Source organism: Amaranthus tricolor, chromosome 11, assembly GCF_026212465.1.
Source record: "Amaranthus tricolor cultivar Red isolate AtriRed21 chromosome 11, ASM2621246v1, whole genome shotgun sequence".
NCBI lineage: Eukaryota > Viridiplantae > Streptophyta > Magnoliopsida > Caryophyllales > Amaranthaceae > Amaranthus > Amaranthus tricolor.
In genome coordinates, this window is record NC_080057.1 from 1,424,975 (window position 1) to 1,450,444 (window position 25,470).

General features: G+C 34.4%; 3 protein-coding genes across 3 annotated transcripts; 1 reads left to right on the plus strand and 2 right to left on the minus strand.

Annotated features, from left to right (window-relative positions):
* Positions 1-994: 994 nt before the first annotated feature.
* Positions 995-4,466, minus strand: LOC130827347 (uncharacterized). Its single transcript, XM_057693032.1, has 4 exons — positions 4,031-4,466; positions 2,551-2,587; positions 1,757-1,840; positions 995-1,185 (listed from the first exon to the last, which is right to left on the minus strand). Exons 1-4 carry the CDS (start codon positions 4,340-4,342, stop codon positions 1,133-1,135), a joined length of 486 nt encoding a protein of 161 aa, XP_057549015.1. The 5' UTR covers positions 4,343-4,466; the 3' UTR covers positions 995-1,132.
* Positions 4,467-5,707: 1,241 nt separating this feature from the next.
* Positions 5,708-7,066, plus strand: LOC130827184 (casparian strip membrane protein 1-like). The gene is made up of 3 exons (XM_057692835.1): positions 5,708-6,226; positions 6,368-6,491; positions 6,613-7,066. Exons 1-3 carry the CDS (start codon positions 5,907-5,909, stop codon positions 6,826-6,828), a joined length of 660 nt encoding a protein of 219 aa, XP_057548818.1. The 5' UTR covers positions 5,708-5,906; the 3' UTR covers positions 6,829-7,066.
* A 566-nt stretch (positions 7,067-7,632) lies between these two features.
* On the minus strand, positions 7,633-25,001 carry LOC130827864 (ubiquitin C-terminal hydrolase 12-like). The gene is made up of 32 exons (XM_057693739.1): positions 24,763-25,001; positions 23,954-24,017; positions 23,653-23,812; positions 23,401-23,558; positions 22,469-22,734; positions 22,175-22,393; positions 21,896-22,004; positions 21,702-21,817; positions 21,375-21,473; positions 19,220-19,329; positions 18,715-18,789; positions 15,474-15,552; positions 15,247-15,393; positions 15,096-15,176; positions 14,875-14,994; positions 14,083-14,205; positions 13,822-13,899; positions 13,640-13,728; positions 13,451-13,559; positions 12,904-12,972; positions 12,715-12,825; positions 12,051-12,106; positions 11,754-11,931; positions 11,575-11,676; positions 11,423-11,494; positions 11,134-11,199; positions 10,880-10,945; positions 10,410-10,496; positions 10,135-10,251; positions 9,936-10,010; positions 9,766-9,852; positions 7,633-8,872 (listed from the first exon to the last, which is right to left on the minus strand). The coding sequence occupies exons 1-32, from the start codon at positions 24,790-24,792 to the stop codon at positions 8,831-8,833; spliced, it is 3,360 nt and encodes a 1,119-aa protein (XP_057549722.1). The 5' UTR covers positions 24,793-25,001; the 3' UTR covers positions 7,633-8,830.
* Positions 25,002-25,470: the final 469 nt, after the last annotated feature.

Sequence of the window (25,470 nt, forward strand, 5' to 3'; positions counted from 1 at the left end):
CCTATGCGTATTTGTGGAGCATGTTGTTCGTAGTTACCAACTGCGAACAAGTAAAAAAAAAGTCAAAGCTGTTCCCAGTTAGTAACTAACTAGGAACAACTAGTTTGTTTTTTTTTTGACTTGTTCGCAGTTAGTAATTGCTGCGAACAGCCCCAAACCACAGGTTTTGAAATTGCACGCTTACTTTTGAAAATAAATTGAAACTTATCTTATTTTGTTCATTTTATTGTTAATTTGTCATAAATCATTTCAAATTTTCAAGTTTATGAGCCATATACACCACTTGTGAAAAGTCTTTTAACAATTTCTAGATATGTAGTTCTAGAATTATCTTTAAAAGTATCTAATATCTAGAAGTCAGACTAGGCTAAGACAACTATAAATACGTAGTCATGTAATCCATTTGCAACTCTCTTTATTTTAAACCTTCAAAACACAATAGCCCAAATTCCTACATCAAGTGCAGACAAGAAAAGGACAATGATCCACTTCACAAACCCGAAAATCAAAATCCACTTCACAAACCCCACCAGACTTCCATACAGCTCAAAAGACTAAACGTCCTACTTAGCTTTATATAATCCAACATTCCTCTCCATATTCGTCAACTCACAAAAATCGTCAGTTCGTCACCCTAATTGAATCACAAACAGACCTCAAAAGCTTTCGCCTTTACTACTTAAACACCAAACCATAAAATGCTTTACCCTCGCCTTTCATCCCACAACGCAGAACAAAAGTTTAAAAGTGTGGAACCCGATATGTCATACTCAGTACTACATCATTGTAATATCCAACTAATTTTCGAGCAAAATGCTTTCCCCAATTCAAACACCCCTTAAAAGGCTGTCATTAGCCAAAATTCTTCCATATTGTAATTCTAAGCGCTTCAAATTCCATCATAATACCGAAGATCACAAAAAAAAAAACTAAAACATCAACAGGTGAAGAAAAAGAAATTGTAAAAAAAATTACAGTGAGCATAGCCTTAATGTCATGTGAAGAAATACTGCAATTTATTAGAAGAGAGGAATAAGTTACAAAGTTGATACGAATCTAACATTTCATGACTCCGATCACACTGTTCTTGGCATCAGTAAATGCAAAAAGAAGCTTTTATACACCTCACAGCTCACAGTCTCCTCGAATATCCAGACCCTGCACACTTCTTGCAGAGTACCATCCCTACACCGTACCGTTACAAAGTTATAATGGAGTTTCATAAGATTATACAAATTTCAGATATCTCGAGCTTAAGGAACTGAAAACGGTCTACCTAAAAGTTATTCAGAGACCTACATTAATCAAAGACAAATATGACTTACGAGTATATTGCTATGGATTGGGTACAGATTAAAGTTTCCGACTTCACGAATTCACAACTCTAATTTTGGAATGGAAACACTTTTTAGTTTCTAAAATGGGCAACACCAATTTCATAAAACATATACACAAATGATCTAAAAGACTAGCTCTTATTAATACACTGACGCACGGTAGAATTTTTCTGTCTCTTTCCCTCTTTTTTACTTGTTTATTCCAAAAAACACACTTTTATTATTGGGTAAGCATCTAATACCTAGTTGCAGAGTTGAGGGTCCAACCACAGGTATGAATGGACATTGATGAAGAGGTGAAGCGACATAGTCAACAGGATATTGTCTAACTACCATACTAAATCGACAAATATACAAAACTCCTCTATACAAGTATTAATGCCAAATGTATGTGAAAATTTAGCATTGTGGATCCGTACCTGCACCCTTGCACACTTTGCAATCGATCTGTCCTGTTTCTGTCTTCATCTTACCATCATTGCAAAATACGCATGTTGTACCCCCTACATATCAATCAACAAACTTTATTTAAACTCTTATGGTTAACACTTAACAAGTTAAAGAAACTTCAATACAATTGTGTCCCGTTGCATCTCTTTTTAGGGGATGGGATGGGGAGCACAATTAGCAGTGCTAAAGCATCCCATCTCAAAGATATTCTTCCAAAATATATCCCATAGGGCCTTATTTAATCAAGGAAATTCTAAAATATTGTATCGGAAACCTTGAGTCTTGGTTTGAAGATCGGGAAAGACATAAGCACATAAGAAGTGTTTAGGCTTTAGAGACTTGTTGAAGGAATAGGCTCTCATGTCTCAAGTCAAGGTGGAGATTGTTCTTGGGTGTTCAAGAACGTTTCCGCAACTGTGAGCACCATTATACTTCATAAATAACCATGTGTATGTCAACTCATAAAAGCTCTCGGATTGTTTGATTTTTGTCACTTCTGAGATAGTTGCAGGAAAGATACAATAAAGTTTTTGACTTTGACAGACACAGTCACACAGACTAATAAGTATACTAGCTACCAAAAACATTAACCTTCGATTTGAAGACAAAAGATGTCTGCTATCCAAAGTGAACACGAAAGTTTGACAATATTCATTCACTAACATTATTCAAGCTTTCACTTTTGTAGTTATTTACAATAATTAAGAAAACAAAAGTAAAGCAACAATCTTTCATTATGTATGAGACCAACAATAAAGCGTACCGTTTCCTGCACATCGATCGCAAGGAACTGGATCCCCCTGCAAAAGTCCACCAGTTATTCACCCATCAACATTTATATCTATCACACAAAAAGTGTTCCAGTCAGTATCAAATATCAACAATGAACAACTAGATGCAAGATAGACTAATGTGCACAATATTTCTCATTTATCTTTAGGAGGAAGGGGTTGCTCAAGGCCTTCGGTCTTCGATTGTAAACCTACCATACTAACATTATAATTTATTTGCATATTCATCCTAAATAGTTTATTAACTATTTTAATTAGGTCTACCAATGACCGAATGCATGTTGAAGGGTTGAACGCAATGTCAGATATAATTTATGTTTAACTCTTCATCTCTCCTCAAATATACATGTCATGCTCTACAGCACCTTAACATGGATATGAATATTTTTGACAGATAACATAACTATGGAACTTGAAACATGTAAGTTTTACGTATAATAGCCAAGTCGGACACTTGACATGTATTGGTTGCAAAAACAATAGTACCATGTTAACGTCACATATAGAAATTGAAGTATGTTTACCAATATGATGAATGAGTTTAAATTATAATGAATTAAGAGAGCACTTACTTAAATCTAACAGGTTTGCACATAATATTGATTCTAAACACCTAACCAGTGATACCATTACCAAATTCAAATTGTTCAACAATTCCCTTCAAAACCGCAATGATAAATTGGCCAAACAATTTCAATAACCAACTTGTTATTTTGGAGCTAACACTTTCAATAAGAAACTTCACAGTTCACAAACACAAAAATCTAACAACAGATCAACAACAGCAAAAAATATCACAACACACACCGTAAGAACAAAAACATCGTTTTTGATTGACACTTGAACTTGACAATGTAATACAACAACAACAACAACAACAACGCCAAATCCTTTGACCCAAAAGATTGGGGTCGGCTACTTGAACTCAATTCAGCAATCCTAAATCCAATGATCGTCCATATAAATATTTCTTCTCCATTTTAATCGGTAAGTATATTTTTCGAATCTTTTCCACCGAACACCCCTACTCTTTGAGTCATCTATCAATCTTTCGCCCTCTTTTTGAATCCCCCAAATTCTGATTTCCATCATCCTTACTTTCACTAACACCCCGTCATTGCAAATACGACAACCCATGTTAAATGATTCTCTCTCGTCTCATTCCCAATTTCACAGTGTAACAGTAAGACATAATTGACAACATATCAAATATCACCATCTAATAGAAGTACTAAGGCATTATAATTAACAAGAAGTTACCCCCAGCCCTAATGCCTCCACCACGGCTCAGTCCTAGGTGGGTAAGATACTAAGTACCCTTGTAATATAACAATTAACAAAGTATTTTAAACTGAACCATTGAATTTATAACTTAACACTAGTGAATTAATATAAAAATCTGCATCAGATCAAAAAAAGAAAGAAAATGGAAAAAATTAGAAAAGATCATACCTTAAGGCCAAGGAAAAGAGAGAGGGAAATGGCAACCAAAACACTAACAGTAACCAACAAAGTTTGAGTATCAATAGGCCTATCAAAAATACCCAACAAAAAAAATGGAGGAATAATTAAATTTTTCTGGGATAACTTGAATTTGGAATACTGAGAGGAAATTCTGAATTTGGGAATTTGGGATTTTGAATTGTTGGGTAAAGAAGGAGATGTATTGAAGAATGAAAAGGTTGAAGAGAGAAAGTAAGAATGATAATGGTGGCGATGGTGATGATGAGTGTTGTAGTAGCTGTGGTTCAGTGAAGCCGCCATGGATAAGAAATCAAGCTAATTTCTTGGACCTCTGCTTGCTTCTCATGTTCCTTTTGTCTTTTTCCTTTTGCTTATTTTTGTGATTTTATTTTCTTTTTCTCTAGGGTCTTCTTGTGTCAACAACATTCTCAATTTCTAAATGAAAAACATTTAATGAACAAAATTTGGTATAAATCCCAAATTAAACTAAATCAAAAAGTACATTTATTATTTTATTTGCTATATGGTTTAAATAGTCTGGTCTGATTTTTAAAAACAATTATAATTATTGATCTAGTTTTGATTTTTTATTTTTTACCCTTTACCAAAACTGCTAATCATATTATAATTGAAAATATAATTAAAAAAAGGGTCACTACCTTAATATTTCAAAATGTAGTTTATTAAAGATTAATTAAAAGTTGAAATTATGAGAGGAAATATGAGAAACAGACCCGATCATTTGATTCAATACCAAACATGATGCTTTGAATTTGATCCAATAGTCAAGGTGATTACAATTATTACATTCTACAAAAAGTTTAATAATAATTATTTTTACTTTTCTTTAATTTATTATTACATTATATTTTTAATGTATATATACTTTGAATTAAAATTATTTATTTAATCAAAATGTTAAAATGACTAATTCAACTTAAATTTACCTAAAACAATCAAGATTTACTTAAAATAAACGTAATTTAAATCATACCAATTCAAAAGTAAATATACTCGATCAGAATCTAAGAGTACAAGTTTACCAAGTCTACATAGCATAATATCATGATCCAAACCTAAGAATATTGGGTATACGCTATTAAAAATTGATTACCTACCAAAACTTCATCCTTATAAAAATGTACATATGCACTTTTGATGTAATAATCCACTCATCGATCACATACTCCTTTGTCCTTCAATGGATTAGGAAAGAACTAGCGTATTATTAATTTCCATCTTGATAAGCTATCAGCAATTATCTTGATGAAAAAGTTTTTATCGTTTTTCATTTTAGTTTGTTTGATAAATTTATCTCATTTTATTTTTGACAAAATCTCATCACTTTAACTCTTTATATTCTCCTTCGTATTTCTAAATATTCCGCTACTTTAAACCAATATATTTAACTTTTAATTTTCCAATCAAAGACAAATAAGACTAATTTATTCTAGAACTAAAGCATAAGATTTATCACATGGTCAACTTTATAATTCATAAAATATATAGTCAACCTACTCTATTATGACTAGTGATTTGTTGTCAAAGCACATAAAATCATATAAGCATTATCCAATCCATTGATTCACATAGAATTTTTTAACTATAAAGTAACATTTTGATCATCTAAACCATTACTTATAAAACATTCTCAAAATACTTAAATTTATAACCAAAAGAAACTACTACTTAGCTATGTACTTTTATATAACAACTCCACCATGATGATCATTATGTCCTTCCTTTGATATATAAATACTCATTCAACAAAAAACATCTTCACAATTAAAACTTTCTTTCTTAGTTAATCATCAATTTGATTAATCTCTTCCATTAATTACAACAAAACCAACCTAGAAAAGAAATGGCTAAGAGTGGAGATCAGCACCAACAATACTCGAGTATGGAGGTAGAAGGAGAGAGCAGTGGGACCCGCGATGCAAAGGGGAAAACTCCAATCATGGAAGCTCCATTGATCGGAAAAAGTGGGACCCATTTAGGTAACGGTGATGGTGGTGCTGGGGTGAAAAGAGGGGTTGGGATAATAGACTTTGTAGTAAGATTATTGGCTTTAGCAGCTGCTCTTGCTGCTACAATTGCAATGGGTACTACTGATCAAACTCTCCCTTTTTTCACCCAATTTTTCCAATTTCGTGCTCGTTATTATGATCTCCCTTCCTTCACGTAAGTCTTTTTTTCCTGCAACAACAATGTCAGAGCCTTAATCCCAAAAGATTAGGGTCGACAGAACTGAGTTTTTTTTTATTTACATAAAGTTTTGGATGATGAACAAGGATTAGTTAGTAATAATATTGTTTAATGCAGGTATTTTGTGATAGCAAATGCAATAATTGCAGCATATCTTGTGCTCTCAATGCCTTTCTCCATTGTCACAATTGTTAGGCCACTTGCCAAGGCACCAAGGCTTATTCTAATTATCTTTGACACTGTAAGTATATTAAAATCCTTCTTATAAGTAATAATTTAGGCTCGGCCTAGCCTAGCCTATATCCGGCTCATTGGACAGGTCTAGTTATAATTAACGATAAGTGTTAATTTATACTATGCAGATTGCACTGACCTTGACAGTGTCAGCTGCGGGGGCTGCAGCAGCTATAGTGTACCTGGCTCACAAAGGCAACACAAACACAAACTGGATTGCAATATGCCAACAATTTGACAATTTTTGCCAAAGATCAAGTGGATCTGTTGTGGCTTCATTCATTGCTGCAGTTTTGTTCATATTACTTGTTATTCTTTCTACTGTGGCTCTCAAAAGTCATTGAGGATTCTCAAATTTGGAATGTGTAATGTGTGTAATGTAATTGTTGTCTTTATAGAGTTTTTGATGAGTGTAATTGGTATTGAATGTGAGTCATTTGTGTTGGGAAGTTGTATATTAATGGGGGGATTTGAGGGTTTAATTGTATGAATGAATCATGGATGGTGGGCTTGAATCATTTCTGCACTTGTTATTATATGTTTTAGTAGATGAATGAATATCCCAGTGACTGTTTTACTAAACTTTATCCTTATTTTTTCTGATTTTCTTTTAATTTTGGATAAAGATCGAAAAAATTCTATGTTTAAGTGATTCAATTTCAAATATCAGTTGTCGGGACTCCTTTGGTCGCGCTCTCTTTTATGGGTATGAGTTGCCGTCATCTTTCCCTCCCCAGACCCTGGCCTTAGTTTTTTATGAGCGGAATATATTGAGTAAAATGATGATGATGAATTTCAAATATCAGTCGAAAAACTTTATTATTAAAGATTTCATGATTCCATTCAAACATAATTTTTCACGCATTTACGATGTGGGTAGTATTGTTTTAGTACGTTTAAAGCCACTACAACTCCAATTATTTGATTTATCATCCCAGTAGTATTTTTAAACTGATAAACTATAAAGAAAATTTTAGAAATTTTGTTCCCTATTATGTAACACTTTGCTATATATGATGTTAGCATAAAAATATGCTTACATATGTTTTAACTAATAAATTTTCGGTATAATAGCATTTGAAGTATAATAAATGCATTCCACAATTTCCTTTTAGGTGTTCATGCACAGATTGATATTAGAAGTTTCAAATCAATTTGAATTATGCCTTTTGTCCATAATGATTTTTATAGTTTAAATACAATTTAAAGTTACGTTAAAGCCAAATTCAATTATAAATTCAGATAGAAATCAAATTATCTTATCTATTTTGAACATCTCCAAATCCGCCCCGTAGAATAACTACAATCGTATTTTCAACCAAAACTCATATTCTTTCTTTAATCTCATCTACATATTTACCTCATCTTTTAATTTGATTTACACATTTATATCATAAAATCCCCAAAAGGTACACTTGAAAACACTAAACTTGTAATTATAGCAATATCATAAGGCAGAGGGCTTTATACTTTTTATCTACATAGAGCTACAAGTTATTACAAATTATAAGGAACAACTCTCTAATGTTACTACTATGAGGTTGCTAATATCAAACCTTCAAACTCTACCTGAATAAAAATCAGGTACTGACATCAAAATAATGAAATATTATTATATCATTACAATACAAGAATTGCACCTTCAGTCAGGACTACAAACCTTGGAAACTCCAGATAAACTGTAAAAATTTTACAGATTATGAATGGTTGAGGTTGTAGCCGATAAACATCACAAGTGGAAAACCTTAAGACAATGCCAAAACCCTTAATCCCTGCGGCAAAAAATTAGAAAAAAAGGGGGGCAGCTGAATAACAAACAAGCATAAGATTACCAGTCCACAACCCCCATAAACTACTAGACATGCCTAAATAAACAGAGGTGAGCAAACGGAAAAATGGCAGGCACCCCAACTATTCTGTTAATGTGTATACATCCCTTAAGACAAAATCTCATTTATGTACTGTTTTCTAAAACTCACAACAGAGGCGAGGCACCGAAGGACACAAACAATAGAAACCAACTTCATATGAGAAAATTTGAAGATGTTAAAAGCTTGACAATGGTTGTACTGTGTGAACTTGTGGTGACGAGAGCAGATTCCTCGACATCAGAAAACCAATCTTCCACATACACACTACGCGAAAGAATGATACAGCTAACACAATCCAATCTAGATATTTGCCGATGCCCTCCGAGTTCTATACTCACGGAAGCATCTTGCATTGCTACGTGAGAGGCTTGCTTTGACTGATGAACTGCAATAGCAACTTACAGACATAAGCAGAGCATCCTCGAGATTTGCAAGAATCTGCCCATGCAATAAAAACTCAATCCCCAAAAATACCCTAATTGTAGATTTTTACAGGCTTCTCGTATGTATGACGATTCTGCAATAAAAACCAGAAAATAAATCAGTAGGCAACATTTTTCAAGTTGCTTAAGCACTTTAAAGCCTTGCATTTACACTTGCAACATTAAGTAACATTACTAACTTCAACACAATCACAGTTGACATAATTGTGTTCATTGATCACATAATAAAAAGGAAAATTTATTTATAAAACTCTCACCTTTAGGTGGTCATCTTTTAAATGTCTCATCTTTAAGTTTTCTTTACAAATATCACATTTACATCACATCTTTAAAACTTACATATTAACAAGTTACCTCTTTTTTAAAAAAGGCACATGTCATGTTCTAGATCATTTATATTTTTATTTTAAAAAAGCTAAAACAAAAAAGCAAAAAAGAAAATAACACTCACCACTCCCCCACCCCATCCACCCTAGCACCATCCCGCTTCCTTAAAAACACTTCCCCAACCATCCCCTTCCCAGAATTTATAGCTATATTTTGTCTCGATAATTTCTTATTTGTACAAAACTTGCTGTTTCACATTTCCATGTACATTGCTTTTAAGTGTTTGAGCATCACATACAACCAAAATACTAGAATTTAGAAATGAATACTATTGTGATTAAACATCACATTCAGCCAATAATGATTCACGAGTCAGGTACAATATAACAATTTGTTTATAAGACCATGTAAAACATCTAATAGATTGAAGTAATGCTAGAACATCGTATCATAAAATGTTCAAATAGATCAACCTGACCACAAAAATGCATAACCAAACAAAATGGGCTAACAAAAATGCAATCCAAATTCAGGTTCCTTCACAAACTAGAGAGGGCCTACATTGTTGATGACGTTGTTTCTAAACTGATCCATGTTCACAAGCACTCACATAGACCAAATGAATATAAAAAGATATTACCTGATTTGCTGTATATGTTCTTTTAGGAGCTGTGTCAGCATGTTCTAATCCAAGATACTGTTCCCAAGCACCATAAACATCCCTTCTCTGTATAGCAGAAGAAATGACAGATTCAATATACTGGGAAAAATGGAAAATAGTTTAATAAAGCAAAGATTAGGGATAAGAACCTGAAAGCGATTCGACACAACATCAGTGTCCTGAAGGTATTCTGGACGACCTAGTGAAAGGAAAGCAAACTTCCACTGGCCAAATAGGAAAAAGACCGAAATTTATAAGCGCCAGAAAAATGGGGAAAACGATATATTAAGGAATTCAATTTGAATATATTAACACGAAAGGGAATCAAGTAAACAAAATAATAAGCACCTTGGAAAATTCTTCATCTGGAACCTGCAATTTCTTTTGTATCCTCACCTTGACCTCAGCCAAGGTTTCTCCTTCATGAATCACTAAGAAAAAAGGCTCACCAAAATTCTGAATTGACTGCGCAGAGAGTAACACTTCCTTAGGGTGAATTGAAAGATCCAACATCAGAAGAACCAGAATGCTTTACATGATGAAAAGTTGACAATTGGGAGGTGGGAGTGGGTGTGTGCAAGTGGAATTTAAGATGGCAGAAGTTTCACATGTAAGGCACCTACCATTTGGTTCTGAGCTGTCTCCTTCGTGAAATGGTAGACATGAATAAGCCGGTCATGAGACCCCAAGTTCTTTTCTTCTTCAGGAATCTAAAAAATTAGGTGACCAAAAACTATCAGCATAATAAGTAGACCACAGGCATTTGACAACACTGAGTTGCATTACAGCTAACAACCAGTCTAGTGGAGTTGCAAAGACATTTAAAAGAATATTTGGCTGAGATGGGTAATTCCACCATATGTAAACTTATTACTCCTATTATATAACTTATCTTAACGGCACTTATGCAAGATCACAATAAAATTGTACATCAAGACGGTCATTTGGGAAAATGGCCAAGGTATTACGTAAAAGCCACATAATTTATCTTAATGGCACTTGTGCAAGATCACAATAAAATTGTACATCAACAGAGTCAGTTGGGAATTGGTATAATGCCCAATGTATTACAAAAAAAAAAAAAAAAACTCACCTCTTCAGCTCGTAACGTCCAGTACTGATCATTTATGTTCTCAATCTTTTCACTGGGCGGGAATGTCTACAAAAGGTACACAAAAATTTAAAAGAAGGTTTTAATAAAATCACATCCACAATAAACACATGAAAAATTCTAAAGTATTGACAATTTTATTTCCTTTGTCAAAGGAGAACTACTTTGTCAAAGGAGAACTACAGCTCCGTCTTTATAGAACACTAAATTAAACAGATAAAATGATTAGGTAATACCTTATAGATCTTGTGATAAAATACTTCAAGCAGCCTCAGCTCAGCATCGGGATGTGACAGTTCAACCTCAACCAGGGAAAGCAAAAAAGTTAAAAAAAATGATAAAGAAAACCAAGAAGCCTGGTGAAAAGATTAGAATATTAACACACTTAAAAATAATTCTTTGTAATCCCAACAATTATTTACGCACCATGCAGTCGAGCATGCATAAAAAAAATTCAGAGAAGAAATAAAAAGGGAATGCAAAAATAAAAATAAAAACGGGCATGATATTAGACAAATTCAATACCTTAGTTTTCAGATCATTAAGAACATCCCCCACTGTACTCTGTTTAGGCAGTCTGATTGTGTGAATGGTAACCTGGTAACAAAGGAACAAACAAGTACTTTTACACAATGAAACGAAAAAGATACTAATAAATTAAATCTTTCCAGACTTACTTCATCTTTTGTCGCGTGATGGAAAGCAACTTTTAAGGTTTTCAATCCTTGTAAGACTGGCAACGTTATATCCAGAACTTCATAGTATAGTATGTCAGAAGTCTGCAAATAACAATGTTAGAAAAAGACCAAGTTGACGTTATAAGTTGCACTATATACCCAGAACATATACCCAATACCTGATTGTAGTGGACCAGCATATCTGACAAATGATCCACACCCCGATACTTTATAGGCTGGGGTTTTGGCTGCTGAGAATAACAGTTGTGAGAGGTAAGCCTAATTTTGGATGGATCATCCAACCCCAATTGACGAGCCACTCTTTCCACTACATCATCATAGGTATGAAGTCTTGATCTACAGCTCATCAAGAAAGCAAACAGGGTTAAAATTCACACGAAAAATATCCCTCAATCCCAAAAATACAAACTAGGTATGCTTTCAAAAACAGATGTTTGTGACAAAAGATTACTCACAACTCTAAGCAAAAATCATCTTCCTTCGGTCTCTCCAGTGATCTGAAATGGACAACCTGTAGAAATGTGAACGCAATCAAGAAGATGTGCCGAGAGCAACTTTCTCCAAAAGTACAAAATTACAACACACATAGCACCGAAAAAATACTCCCTCCATTCACCAATGCCCCAGTCCCAAATGGCCCAAACATATAAAGACACTGACAGGAAGCCAACTAACTTTCCGTTTGATTCACGTAACTTGTGTTACTAAAAGCCCTATTTTTTTTTTAGCTCCGTGACAGTCCAGTAAGGCCAAAATGGCAGATCTAGGGGTTTCAATCGCTGTGCTAGATGCAATGGCCCTTTGACCACTAGCAGATGCAAGAAAATGCCCCCACACCCCAGGGAAAACCACCCACTGACTAAAATAAGGATTCTATATACAGAAGTTGCCCAGGATGGCCAACTCCCTCTATATGGACAAACCAAAACCTCTTATGTGGAAAGTTGAGAACTTTTTGGAACACCCATACCAAAAAAAACTCAAAAGCTGTTAGCCTGTTAGCTGTCTGAAGCACTTGTGTAATAAAATAGCAACCAAAACAGCATGTCCAAACTTGTACAGACAACCCAGTTGGCAGCTGAAAGAATGTTTCATTCATTATTTAAGAAGTTAACATACTTGCCGATTGTGCACATAATCCAAGAACGAGGGAACATCTGGATAACGGCATCTTTCTACAGTTTCAGCTGGAAGGACTTTCTGGAAACACACAATATCCCCGTCTTCTAGCTGATGAGCAGAAATTGAAATGTAAGTAAAGGCAACACGTGAAGTAACAGAATAAATAAAGCATTTTGCACACATTACCTGGCTAACCCGAAATGTGAGCTTTCGGTCAATATGTTCACACATAACAGTTGGTTCAAACTTGATTTCCTGAAGGGAAAAGTACCATATTAATGAACAAGGAAGAGAAAAACTCCTTCCTATCCTAACTATTCTTCCCATTTGGGATTGCACACTGCTAATGCACTAATTCAATCCTTAATATCTCTAATTGTACATATTAAAAAATTATAATAAGTTCTATTAATAATTTACATTGAGATTAATCAAACATGAACTTACTTGAATGTGTTTTAACTTATAGATTTAGATGTAAATACTAAGAGTAATCGATAAATAGTGTCGTATTTGAAATGGGAAAAAGTAGGAATAAGAGGGAGTAAGGAAAGCAAGCGCTGGCATTAATTTGTTTATTTAAAAATAGAAAATCTTAAATAGTAGAATCCGCCGCATAATAGATCGCATTCTAGCAGGATTTTCCAAGAAAACAAGAACAAACATTAAAAAACTGCATGTTACAACAAACGTCAAACAAAAAGAAACTGAACTTTTGTTGAACACTTCTGACCTCATATAATTCGATTTCTTCTTCAGGAGCATAGCCAGCCATTTCCTTTAACTTTCCTATAATTTCTCCAGGTTTACCATTGGCCTTGACGAAAAGTCTTCCTACAAAGCTGAAATGACAATAGGCCAAGTCATACAATACAGTTAACACAATCAAATAGAAAGCCCTCTAAGAAGTATAGATTGTTACTGGAGCTCTTCTTTCTCGGGATCATAATGCTTAAAGAACAACAGAATCTCATCCTTTGTCTTCTCTGGAGGCAGAATAGGTCGTAAATCCTATATAATTGAACAAATCTCAATACTATAGCAAACCATCTATTTTTCATCCCATAATCAATAATTAATGCTCTTTAAGCCAGAAAAACTTACGACTCCAAGCTCGATTTCCAAGAATAGTTTGAGTTCTGCGTTATGAACTTTATTAGATACTTCCCTTAGTTGTCCAACCTACAATATAAAGGAGTAATAACCACGAGATTCACCAAAGGAGGATGTGAAACAACCAAAAACTCGACTTATTAATTATTTATAGAATTTCAATAGGAAACAAAAAAAAACCAATTCTTCCATAGAAGTAATCAAATCATTTCACAGAAATACAATTGCAAAATGTTGGAACTGGAAACATACAGATTGGGTTTCTTCCAAAGGTGTCAACGGTCGATTTGGTCGATACGTGTGATTTTGACGCTTTGCCCATAGCCAATATCGCTGAAATTGTACTGGGATGCCAAATTCTTTTGCAACTTCCTCCTGTGATAACACATTCATGAAACAACCATATGTTAAAGCCAAATAAACTCATTGCCTAATTCAACTGCTAAGTAGAAAAGTAAAAGTTTAGAGCAAAAAGTGACTTCAATTTACTAAGTAGACCATTTACAGCTCTATAACCTAAAAGATAGCATGTTAGACACTGGAGCCACACATCTCCTTAATAAATGAAAAAAGACGAAAAAAAATTTATTGTTAATCATTCCTAGTATCCTCCCCAGGAAAAAGTCTTAGGATTATCCAGGAAACATTAAAAGACGGTGCACATTCCAACAATAATACCACAGCCAAAAAAAAGACGATAGTACGGTAACATTTGTGTGAACAAAAAATCTCTCCTGAGGTCTTCCACAAAGAGCATGTGCTCTGTTTACTTCTATCAAGTACTACATGTTCCTGCAAACTCATCTCCTTGTCCACACTCCAAGAAGTACGTATTTTACAAGCATACCACAACAGTAGCACTATACTACCCATCATAATACTCAGATTATATAGCAAGCAGATCACAAAAGCACCAGTGGCTCAAGCCATTTTAGTAATCAACAAATTACTTCAGTTAAGAAAATAAACAAGACCTGGAAAAATAACATTGATCGAAAAACAGGTAATTGGAGGATACAAATAAAGGATGCATGAACGTAATACCTTGAAAAGGTTAAACGGCATCTGCTTCTGAATACGAAAAGATTTAACTTTGTCATGGTCTACAAGATCAAAAAAGATGTCCTTTCCTATCTGTTCGGCTAGGTCATCATCTCGTGCAACCTACAAATGGGAAGTTAGAATCAGAACACACATACTAAGAAAGGCAAGAAACGCTTGCCCATGACTACTTCCACAGAAAATATATCTATATAAGTGGTGACCTTTATAATGGTATAAAGGTGTGCTTCTGCCTTTTCCTTCTTCTTATGCTCTTTCTCTTCTTGCTCTCTCTTTAAACGTTCCTGCACAAGAAAAAAAATTATTTCTTGCATCTAGAAGAAAAAAAATATATAATTGCACCGATAATCTCACCCTGAGATGCTCTGCAATGTCCTTTTCATCCACATTACACATGATCTTATCTTTGTCGCTTTCACGAATATAAACAAGCATATATGCATTTGAATATTTTGTGAATTTGAAGGGAGTGTTGTTGAAACCAGGATTTGTCTGTGGTAACTGTACATTAAACAACAACAGTGTATAATGTATAAATTCACTGAACATACATAAATCACATAATCCCAAATAAAGCATACCTCCTCTTCACCACCGTACTGCTCCTCCAAAGCTCTCTTCAAGTCTTCCTTTGTAACCCGTTCATCATCAAACTTGTACCTATAAACATCATGAAGTGTTTATGAGTATATTGGCAATGAATTGACTGTTAAAAGATAGACTAGGAATTACAGTGGAGTTTGTTAGAGAATAGCCTTGAAGAAAAAGGAATAAGAGTTAGTCAGAGGAAAAGGCATCTTATAAATACTTCTATAACAATAGTATAGATGAAGCACTAGGAAGAGGAACAATTATAAAAAATGTGATGTATATTCGTATTGGTTCATTTGGGAGTTTACTAGCCTCTCAAAAAGCATGTACTACTGTTTATCTTAATTGTCACTAGGTCAGAGTAGATATCTATCTTGCTCCTTGTAATCTTATCAGATTACTAAAAAAATAAAAAAGTTTTAGCATTGTCCAAAATATCACCCTTATCACCATATCGCGACCGTATAGTGAAGGTTTTTTTTAGTTTGCCACGAACAAATTATTGGCTACTATAACTGCAAAACATCATGAAATCTGATACCAAGACTGCATCAAGAACCGCATTTTAGCACTGTGCTTTTTGGAGCTCATCATCGTCATCTTTAATTTCTTAGTCATATAGGAAACCCCTGTTTATAGCACATTATCATATTCTACATAATCATAAACACAGGTAGCCATTGTCTTCATACTGATGCTACTGCATGGGCTGGCTGTGCATAGGTTTTTGATCAAAAAATGGGGTTAGCTCCTCTTGATTGTGCACTCTTTCATTTGGTTATTAACAATCTTTTAAATGCCAAAAAAATTAATAAACTAGCTGACATAGATCATGCAAAACAAAAGCAGAAACTTGAGTGACAGATGTCAATCAATCAGTAGTACAAAAGTGGAAACACTAATAATTAGTGAGTACTCCAGGAAGTAGCAGAGAGAAAAGCAAAAAGATGCACCAATTTCCCGAAGAAATAGATTCTGCATAAATAATGATCCGCCACTAATTTGAACTTCAATTCTTTGTAGCGATAAACTTTGTGCAGCCTTTTTATGAGAATATTCTTTTTCTCCAGGGTGGGTAAAGGGTTGAGCCTTGGCTAGAGAAAATATGCGATAAGTAACGGCAAATATTTATAAATTTGTAGCTACAGAAACATTCTAACAAAGTCGCAGTAGGGAAAGCCTCAAAAGATAGCAAGCACAATGAAAAAGCTGGATGTACTACATGTTCCAATAAAGTAATAAAAGAAAACCCGCAATGTGAAATTCTATCATTTCACACAAACAAACAAAACCAATTGATTTCACAAATAACATCCTGCCACCAAAAATTATGTCTATTTCACCTTTCAAACTTCAAAATACTGCAGCTGTAGGTCATCCCAAAGCACAATCGGCTGTAACCCAACCAAAGTACAAGAAAAGCTGCCAAAGCTGGAGCGCGTATGAGGAATCCAAAACAAAGATGCAGTACATCAGTATTACTAGTAATAGTAAAACAACACACATGAGAAAATAAAGCCTTGCATGCTTTCCAAGTCTGTCTATTTAAACATTGACTTCTACTAGATAGACAACCTGAGAAAAGTTGCTTCCACCTAATACCAAACACTAGCCTCCCGATGTTGCAAACGTTAACAAGAAACGTTAACTAGCATAATAGACAAAGACTTGTCCAAGAACTTGACATGGCTCTCATTCATAGAGGGATCAGTTACTACATATATGGAAACTGGGGGAAGGATGCATGTGTTCTTCACTTCTCCAAATGGATAAAAGCCAAATAAATTTGCACATAAAGACCATAACTTCATACATTGTTTTAAGACCTGACATCACATGCAAAACCTTGATAAGTCACCTCTAGTTTTTACATTCCCCTCCCTTTACCAATTCTCAATTCTCAAGAATCCTTTGTAAACAACTTTCTTAATCCCCACAAAAGTAGAAATCAAGTAATTCTAAACTTCCAAAACCATAAGGTTTTGTGGAGTCGCCAGCAACAATTCTAAGCTCATTGATGTTAATACATACCAAAATCCATGAATAGGACATATTTTGAAACTTGAAGCTTTTCCTAATATATGATATTTAACTTTCTCTTTTTTCACCTCATATGTCATGTTTACCTACTCTTTTTTCGTCCGAAATGAAACATTTCCTTACTCTTCAAGCACCTTAGATCAGATTTCATGTTTACAATTCTAATCACAGCGCAAGAACGCGGTTTCGATCTTTGTTACAGTACGGCCAACAAAACAACTTACTTCAAATCCTTCTGTAATCACCTTTAGTTATGAATTCTATGTTACTCGGACTCTTCATTTTGCTTCGTGTACCCGTGTCCGATCCTTGATGCACGGACATTGGTATGACACTTATTCTATTTAAAACATAAAATACTTGGAAATGTACCAGTATCCGACAATAGTACCCGAGTCCAAGTAACATAGGTTATAATCATATCCAACAACGCTACAAAACTAGCAATTAACTAACTCTAAAGTTCCAATCAAATGCTAAATGATGGTATGGACCATTCAGTAATACTTAATGATCATTAATGCTTTATGCACACCGATATAATGATATGTCATATGTGAATAGAACATATTCCGACTTGATGATTTTCCTAATATATCATGTTTACCTTCCACTTCTTTCACCTAATATATCCCCATGAACAATGACATAAGCATGACAAGAACAAGGTTTGTCATTGGTTTATGAATAAGTTAATTTTAATAATACCATAAAAGCAAAATCTCAAGGTTGCATCAACACAATTTTAAATGATTGAATATAAAAAAAAGCCACCGCCAAAAGACAATTTGATTAAGATCACCAGATCGAAAACAACAATTTAAGTGATAAGGCTTTGCGGTCAATGCAAATAGTTTCGCAATTGTCTTGGCATAGATTTCACCCGCGTTAAGCTCAAAAACCTTTACAATACAATCACAATCCACTTTTGCACGCAATATTTGTACTATTACCAAGGAAAAGGTTGATGTATTTTTCATGTGAGGAAGACCACTAGAATGATCAAGATGAAGGTCAGTTACATCTAACTTCTCCATAAAGAAACCTCATCCCTATCTTTATTTATGTCCCTTCTAAAGCACAAGATGCAACACATCCACGTACGTGAAACTTTATAAATGTTATATTGACAAAGATCGATTACAAAAGCATAGTCACCCTACCAACGATAGAAAAAGGTCAAATGCATACCATTGATCGGATAGAGTTGGTCGTATAAAGGCATAGTAATGTCCACCATGCACTCCACCACTGTGCACCAAAACACTGCAGATAGAATATTTGCATAGAGATTAGAAGGTATCATTACTTTCGATCATCAGACACTATAACACGTCAATACCAATTAGCACTAATTTTTGACAATACCCTATAACCATATTGAAATCAAATGCCAAGTCCAAATATCTATGAAAAGAAAGGCTAAGACGTTGAAGACTAATAAAATCCATCAATTTTAATTTCATGTAACTAAAATGCAAAGGGAAAAGGTCGTGCAGCAGAAACTAGATGAAATTATGTTTCCCAATACATTACACGGCATAGAACCAAATGTTATAGAGGGATGATCCTAATACATCAAATGATATCCAACCATGATGTGAATTCAATGAACTCTCATCCAACAATGCAACACCAAATTTTCTCAGTAGTCAACAGCAGAATCACAATATAACAAGCATAAGTACACACATACCTGTGAAGTGTGTAAAGGTTACGGACACTTCTATCAGCATCAGGTGATAAGTATTTCCCATCATCACGGTCAAGATCAAGTTCAAGGGGGAATTCATAACGGTCATTAATCTGTCATTCGCAAAGAAGAAAAAGCAAACAGGTTCAACATATTTATATTACAAAACCAGTTTTAGAGATTAACAGAGAATTGAAGAAAATTTTTAAAAATCAATTAATTCATGGTGTGATACAATGTTACCAGGATCAAGGTACGATTCAGATCGTGGAAGGGGCTCGGGGTCGCAATTCACTAGTGTTAGAAATTTGAGGTGAGCTCGAAACGATTTTGGTTCGCGTTTTATAGGGTCGCGGAACGATTTATTCCGGATCGAGGTACAATTTTGGGTCGATTACATTAGAATGAAGTACTTTCTACCTTAAATGTACGATAATTTACAAGTGAAAAAAATAAGAAGGAAAAAAAGAAAAAGAGAAGGATAGAATATAACTCAAGTTTAGTTTCATTTGTAAAAGACTAAGTTTTAAAATTTTAATTTGAAAACGAGCTTTAAACTTTAGTAGCCCAAACGCCCAAAAACCTAACACTACTTATATTATATTATAAATAAAAGAATAGAACCCTAAGAAACTAAATTGATGTCGGCTTAACTGTTTGGGTTCATCTTCATCAACGAAAGTCACAATTTCTCCATTGATGCTGATTTCAATACACATTAATGGTATTTTTTTTCTTTTCTCTTTCCCTATTTCTCTCTTTTACTTTTACTTTTCTTTTCTCCTTCTTCTCTTTTTTTCTTCTTTCTCTTCATTTTTCTTGCTACTTGACTGCGTTTTAAGGCTGATATTGGATTGAGTGACATAACGTACCAGATCGTGTCCCCGAGCGATCATGATCGCAAATGACCCGCGATTGGGATCAAACGATCTAGATAGCGGTACGGCTGTCAAACCTTCGATCCTGGCTACACTGGTGTGATAAATCAATGCAATATTTTCAATCAAAAACTTGCCAACCAAACACAACAATCCTTACGTGGTAAACTTGAATTCAGTACAGCAAGTCAGCAAGTCAGCAAGACAGATATTGTGTCATAAATCATAATCAATGTTTGTGATGTTCGGAATTGGGTACACGTGTCTAACATGGGTATGAATCTATATCAGAATCGTCCACTTCTACTTTAAGGACTCAGGAGTCAGGGACTTATTCTTGAAGAATTTAAATATTAAATTAGCACTCGGCTATTAAAGCTTAAGTGTAGTTGTACAAACAGTACAGTCACATCTATTTTACTGTTACTTCACTAAGACTATTTTTTTAAGCTACCCATAACTTAAGAAGTTTTTGAAAAAATATAATAAAATATTTGTAGTGTAATCGAAACCAATAAATGCATAGAAAAGACAAATACTACCTTTCAAGTTACAGGAAAAGATTGTACTGCACGCTAAATCTTTTAGGTGAAATATCTTTATTATGTAAGTCTTTTTGCCAAGCTCAACTCGCTCATACCCTATAATTTCCCTTTCCCTTGCTCATTTTCTAAACGATTAGTAAATTACTTTTGATAGTTATGAGCTAGCCCTAATCCTTCCAACAAAGAAAAAGGTCAAATGGGAAAGACCAATGTACCTGAAAGTAGTTTTGATCCAATACGAAAAATGGAAACGGAAACAAAAACATTAAATTTAGAGTTTTGAAACTAAATGAAACGTACAATTTTATTTTACAACAAAAAAAAAAGGAAAAAAAGGGTGTGAAAAGAAAATGACTAAAAAGAAAAGACGAGGAAAACAGAAAACAAAAAAAAAAAAAAGAAGGGCTTTGGTACTATATATGGTTTTGGGCACGAAAAATAAAACATTTGCCAAATGTATTTTCGAAAACGTTGATCTAGAGTTTCGATAACGAAGGTTCTATAACGAGATTTGGTGGGATGTTTCCAGTTTCTGGCAACTCATTGCAGATAAAAAATGGCACGATACGGCATCACAACAATAATGATATAACCATAGCAAAGATCATATTATTGTATCGAAAAACATTGAATAAAGTGCTCAACTTCATTACATGCAACAATACCATCCAAAACATAAAATCTTATCACATATCAAAGTTAAAACACTAGATAAAAAGGACTATTATGACCAACCTTCACCATAGTATCACGCATAAAATCATACTCAAATCGTTTGAGCTGCAATTGCAGAACTGGGGGGAAATCAATGAATAAAACACCCTTCCTAGCATCCTGAAATTGGCAAAGTCAAAACAACAAACAATTAAATTCACAAACAACTATTTGTACACTAAAAATACATTCGAAAAAATATCAAGGCTAAGGGTGAGAGGTCTCAGCCCAAAAAGAAATGCGGAAATATAAGGTCAAACAAGTAATAAAATAGCTATCAAAGACATATCACATATTGTACAGCCCCCTAAATTGTAATGAGCAAAGATTCTGCAACAGGACACTAACCTGTAAACCATACTGCTCAGCATGATACTTGTTATCACCCTCCAAACGTTCAACTTCCACATATTTATCAAATGAAGCATAAACATCCCGACAACCTTTAACATCAAGTTGAAGGTCTGTGACAGATTATGCAATTATATTAGATCACATAAGAGATATCTACTGTTAACGCATTCAGTAGTTGATTTGCCTACCATAATAGGACTCCTTCCGTGTTGATTTGTAATCCACATTTACGCATTCAATATAATTCATATGATGCCCTTCAAACAGTTTCTGAATAGTGCCCTCAACAACAGTACCCTATAATAAAAATGTTCATAAATTTCAAGCTCTACAGATGAGCAATAAGAACAAATTATAATCATGATGGAATATATTGGATATAGTGCCACTAATGTGATGTTGTATGGAATAGACGGGCTAATATGCCTAATGTCCCTGCACCAATATGATGAGAAACAAAACACCACCTTCATTTTGTCTTCAAGCTTTTCGCAAAGGACTCTATTAAGCTCTTGTACATCATGTTGCATGAATGAATCGTAAGTATCCCATCCAAATGACTTGGTCAATTCTTTCGTTGCCACACTACTGTCACTGTATTGAAGCTTGTAAAATAAACTTTGAAGAGCCAGAGGAATGCTTGCAGACGGCATATCATTTTCGGTAGTGGGCATATGATACACGGCCTATAAAACAAATGCAAACGAAATATTAGCACTCCAGATTATAAGTTGCACTAACTAGCTGTAGCTATAACTGACCTTCCTGAAATACGGAATGTGAAATAGTGTCTGAAGAAGAGAATTCATATAACATGTAGCTCCCTGGTTCTTCAATCCAACGTATCCAGTCTCTTTTTTGGAATCATAGGACCAGTAGTCCACAATCTTGCGAACAGCAACCTCAGCTTCCACGACAACGGTATCATTAACAAGATATCCTCTGCTAGGATCATATAATTCACTTAAAGGCATAAATGATGTAAACCCCCAATCACATTCCCTAGCATTAAACTGATGCTGAGTATCTGCAGATTTACAAAAGAATAAATTGCATGCAGAATAAAGAGTCACACTGGTATGCTAAAAGGCTAAAAAATAGCCAAATAAGAGTAGGATATCACTTTCCATAAAATCAGTACTCTACAACCATCAAAAGACCCATACTTCTGCTTTGGCAAATCAATGTTATCCATAACAAACATTAAGTTGTAGGGGGAACCCAAAAAAGGACAAAACTTCAAAATTTAATTCTATTGACCTTAAAACATAATTGACCTTAAAACCTGTGCCAAGAATAACATTGTAATAATCATAAAACAGCACTCAAAGCTTATATATAACAATGGAGGTGTAACACATTAGCAGTATACTCGCACTGTATCTTCTTCAAACTTAAACTAAGCCATATAATTATCCATTTTCAACATGTAAACATGTAAACATAACATAAACGAAAAAAATCTGTAAAACATATTAAACCAACACTCCCATAAAATCCAAAGCAACTTTGATGTAGGCTGTGTTTGAATCAAAAAGTTTACAACACCAATTGTAATCCATGCATAATTTCCGGCATTGATCAATAAAGTGAATCCAATCAGACATCTGAGTTCTTACTTATACTTAATACAGCCTTCAAATGGAAGGGAAAAAGGCAGACAAAAGCATTTGCCAATTACTGAAGAATATACCTTTTCTCACGGAATACTTGTTATGAATTTGATTGACCACAGCTAAGCTGAACTGTGCATACCTACTCCACCCATAAGGCAAAGTCTGAGAATCAGCAACGTCCAGATACATAGACAAGTAATCCACATTGTTCCCTTTTGGAAATATAAGTATCCTCCTGCAACATACATTCTATATCAACTAACCGCCCTTAACATTTCCATTTATGCCATAAAGAAAACCATAAAACTAAAATCAAATATTTACACTACCATTTAAACCCGCCAACGACAAACACATCTGAATAATGCTTCTTAGCATTCAACCTCGAGAAATTGTCAATTTTCCAAGTAAACCTCGACGAGGGAGGATCTTCCACAGGCTGATTCTCGGCATTATTATTGTTATTAGCAGGTTCAGCTTGTGCAACAACTACAGCACAAAACAATAGAATACATCCAAATCAAAAGCTTAAGCAACGTGATTAGCACACTAACAAAATTCAAAAAAAAAAAAAATCAAACCAACTGTCAACAATAAAGGCAGAAAATGCAACAAATTATCAAACCAAACCTTCCATAGGTTGATGATTATCAGCTATATCAGAATGTGGAACAAGCATCTCATCATCTTCTTGCTGCAAAACACCAATCCAACCCACGTTACATTGAAAACAACTAGAAAACACCAGCTAAATCAGAATGACTCTTATTCAATCAGTTTGAAAACACAGCAAATCAAAATTCAATTCAAAAAAACCTCAAAAAACAAAAATACGTATACTCCTTCCAAATAAAGCTGCATTTTTGCACATCAAAACCAATTATCAACTATATCAGAATGCGGAACAAGGACCTCATCATCTACTTGCTGCAAAACACCAATCCGATCCACATCACATTGAAAAACCCTAGAAAACAACTCAACAACTAATCTAAATCAGAACCACTCCAATTCCATCAGTTTAACAAGACGTTATACAAACAAGCCTAGAAAACACCGCAAATCAAAACTCAATTCAAATAAATCTCCTAAAACAAAAACACGTATACTCATTCGAAATCAAAGCTGCACTTTCGCAAAAGCATCCCATCACCTTCTTGCTGCAAAACACCAATCCGATCCACGTTAAATTTAAAAAAAGCACCCTATAAAACACCTCTACAGCTAATCTATAATCAGAACCACTCAAATTCAATTAAATTGACAAACATCGTACAAACAAGCCCTAGAAAACACCGCAATCAGAATTCGATTCAAATAAACCTCGAAAAACAGCATTATGTACACTCATCCGAAATCAAAGCTGCATTTTCGCATACGAAGAGCCAATTACGAGCGAAACAGAACAAGAAGAACAAGTTTAGGGAAAGTGCACGTACGTCGATAGGAGCAGGAGTCATGACTGTCATTGAAGAGAGACGAGAGAGAAAGAGAAGAGGTTTGAGAATAGATTAATGGCGGAAAGGAGAGAGAAAAGAGAAGGGAGAAGTGAAAGTGTAAGGATGGAGGAGAGAGAAAGGAGAAAAAAAGAGGGAAAGAAAAAAGTGTAAAATGCGGGAGAGAGATCGAGAATAGAAGAGAAGCGAAGACGATGAAGTTGATGGTCTTGTGTTCGAAGGTTTCTTGAGTTTTACTTTATTTTCGTGATTTTAGTTTTGGGTATTATTAAATTTCCCGGTCTTCTTATTTCGTGGCCATCTTTTTTATTGAATTTTTAAGATTGTTTCTGATTATCTTTTAAGTCTTTAATCTTTAACATTTTTCTAAAAACTATCTTCAAATACTCACTAAAGTAAAATAAGCTAAAACCAAAAATAAATTCATAATGGCCAAAGAAAATGAGCATGAATATCGGTAAACTTCAAGATCAATTCAAATTTTTTTGAAAAAATAATAATAGGGGGAGGCAGTCCCGTGCGAGTGGACTGTGATTGGATCGTGTGAAACGCGCGATTGGGCTGCGGGTGGGTCACTTGAAATGCGCGACTGGACCGCGGTACAGTCGCACGTTTCGCGCGACCCATCCGCGGCCCAGTCGTGCGCGACTCCCTCCTTTTTCATAATTTTTATTTTTGATATTTTAATCC

Bases quoted from the DNA above. Each gene is read 5' to 3' on its own strand.
- LOC130827347 (XM_057693032.1), bottom strand. From the start codon at position 4,342: ATGGCGGCTTCACTGAACCACAGCTACTACAACACTCATCATCACCAT. The intron at 1,841-2,550 runs GTACGCTTTATT...ATTGATATGTAG, and splicing joins CGATCGATGTGCAGGAAACG to GGGGTACAACATGCGTATTT. The intron at 1,186-1,756 runs GTACGGATCCAC...GGTACGGTGTAG, and splicing joins CAAAGTGTGCAAGGGTGCAG to GGATGGTACTCTGCAAGAAG.
- LOC130827184 (XM_057692835.1), top strand. From the start codon at position 5,907: ATGGCTAAGAGTGGAGATCAGCACCAACAATACTCGAGTATGGAGGTA. The intron at 6,227-6,367 runs GTAAGTCTTTTT...TGTTTAATGCAG, and splicing joins TATGATCTCCCTTCCTTCAC to GTATTTTGTGATAGCAAATG. The intron at 6,492-6,612 runs GTAAGTATATTA...TATACTATGCAG, and splicing joins TTCTAATTATCTTTGACACT to ATTGCACTGACCTTGACAGT.
- LOC130827864 (XM_057693739.1), bottom strand. From the start codon at position 24,792: ATGACAGTCATGACTCCTGCTCCTATCGAC. The intron at 23,813-23,953 runs GTTTGGTTTGAT...TTTGTGCTGTAG, and splicing joins TAATCATCAACCTATGGAAG to TTGTTGCACAAGCTGAACCT. The intron at 13,729-13,821 runs GTAAGTTTTTCT...TCAATTATATAG, and splicing joins TGGAAATCGAGCTTGGAGTC to GATTTACGACCTATTCTGCC.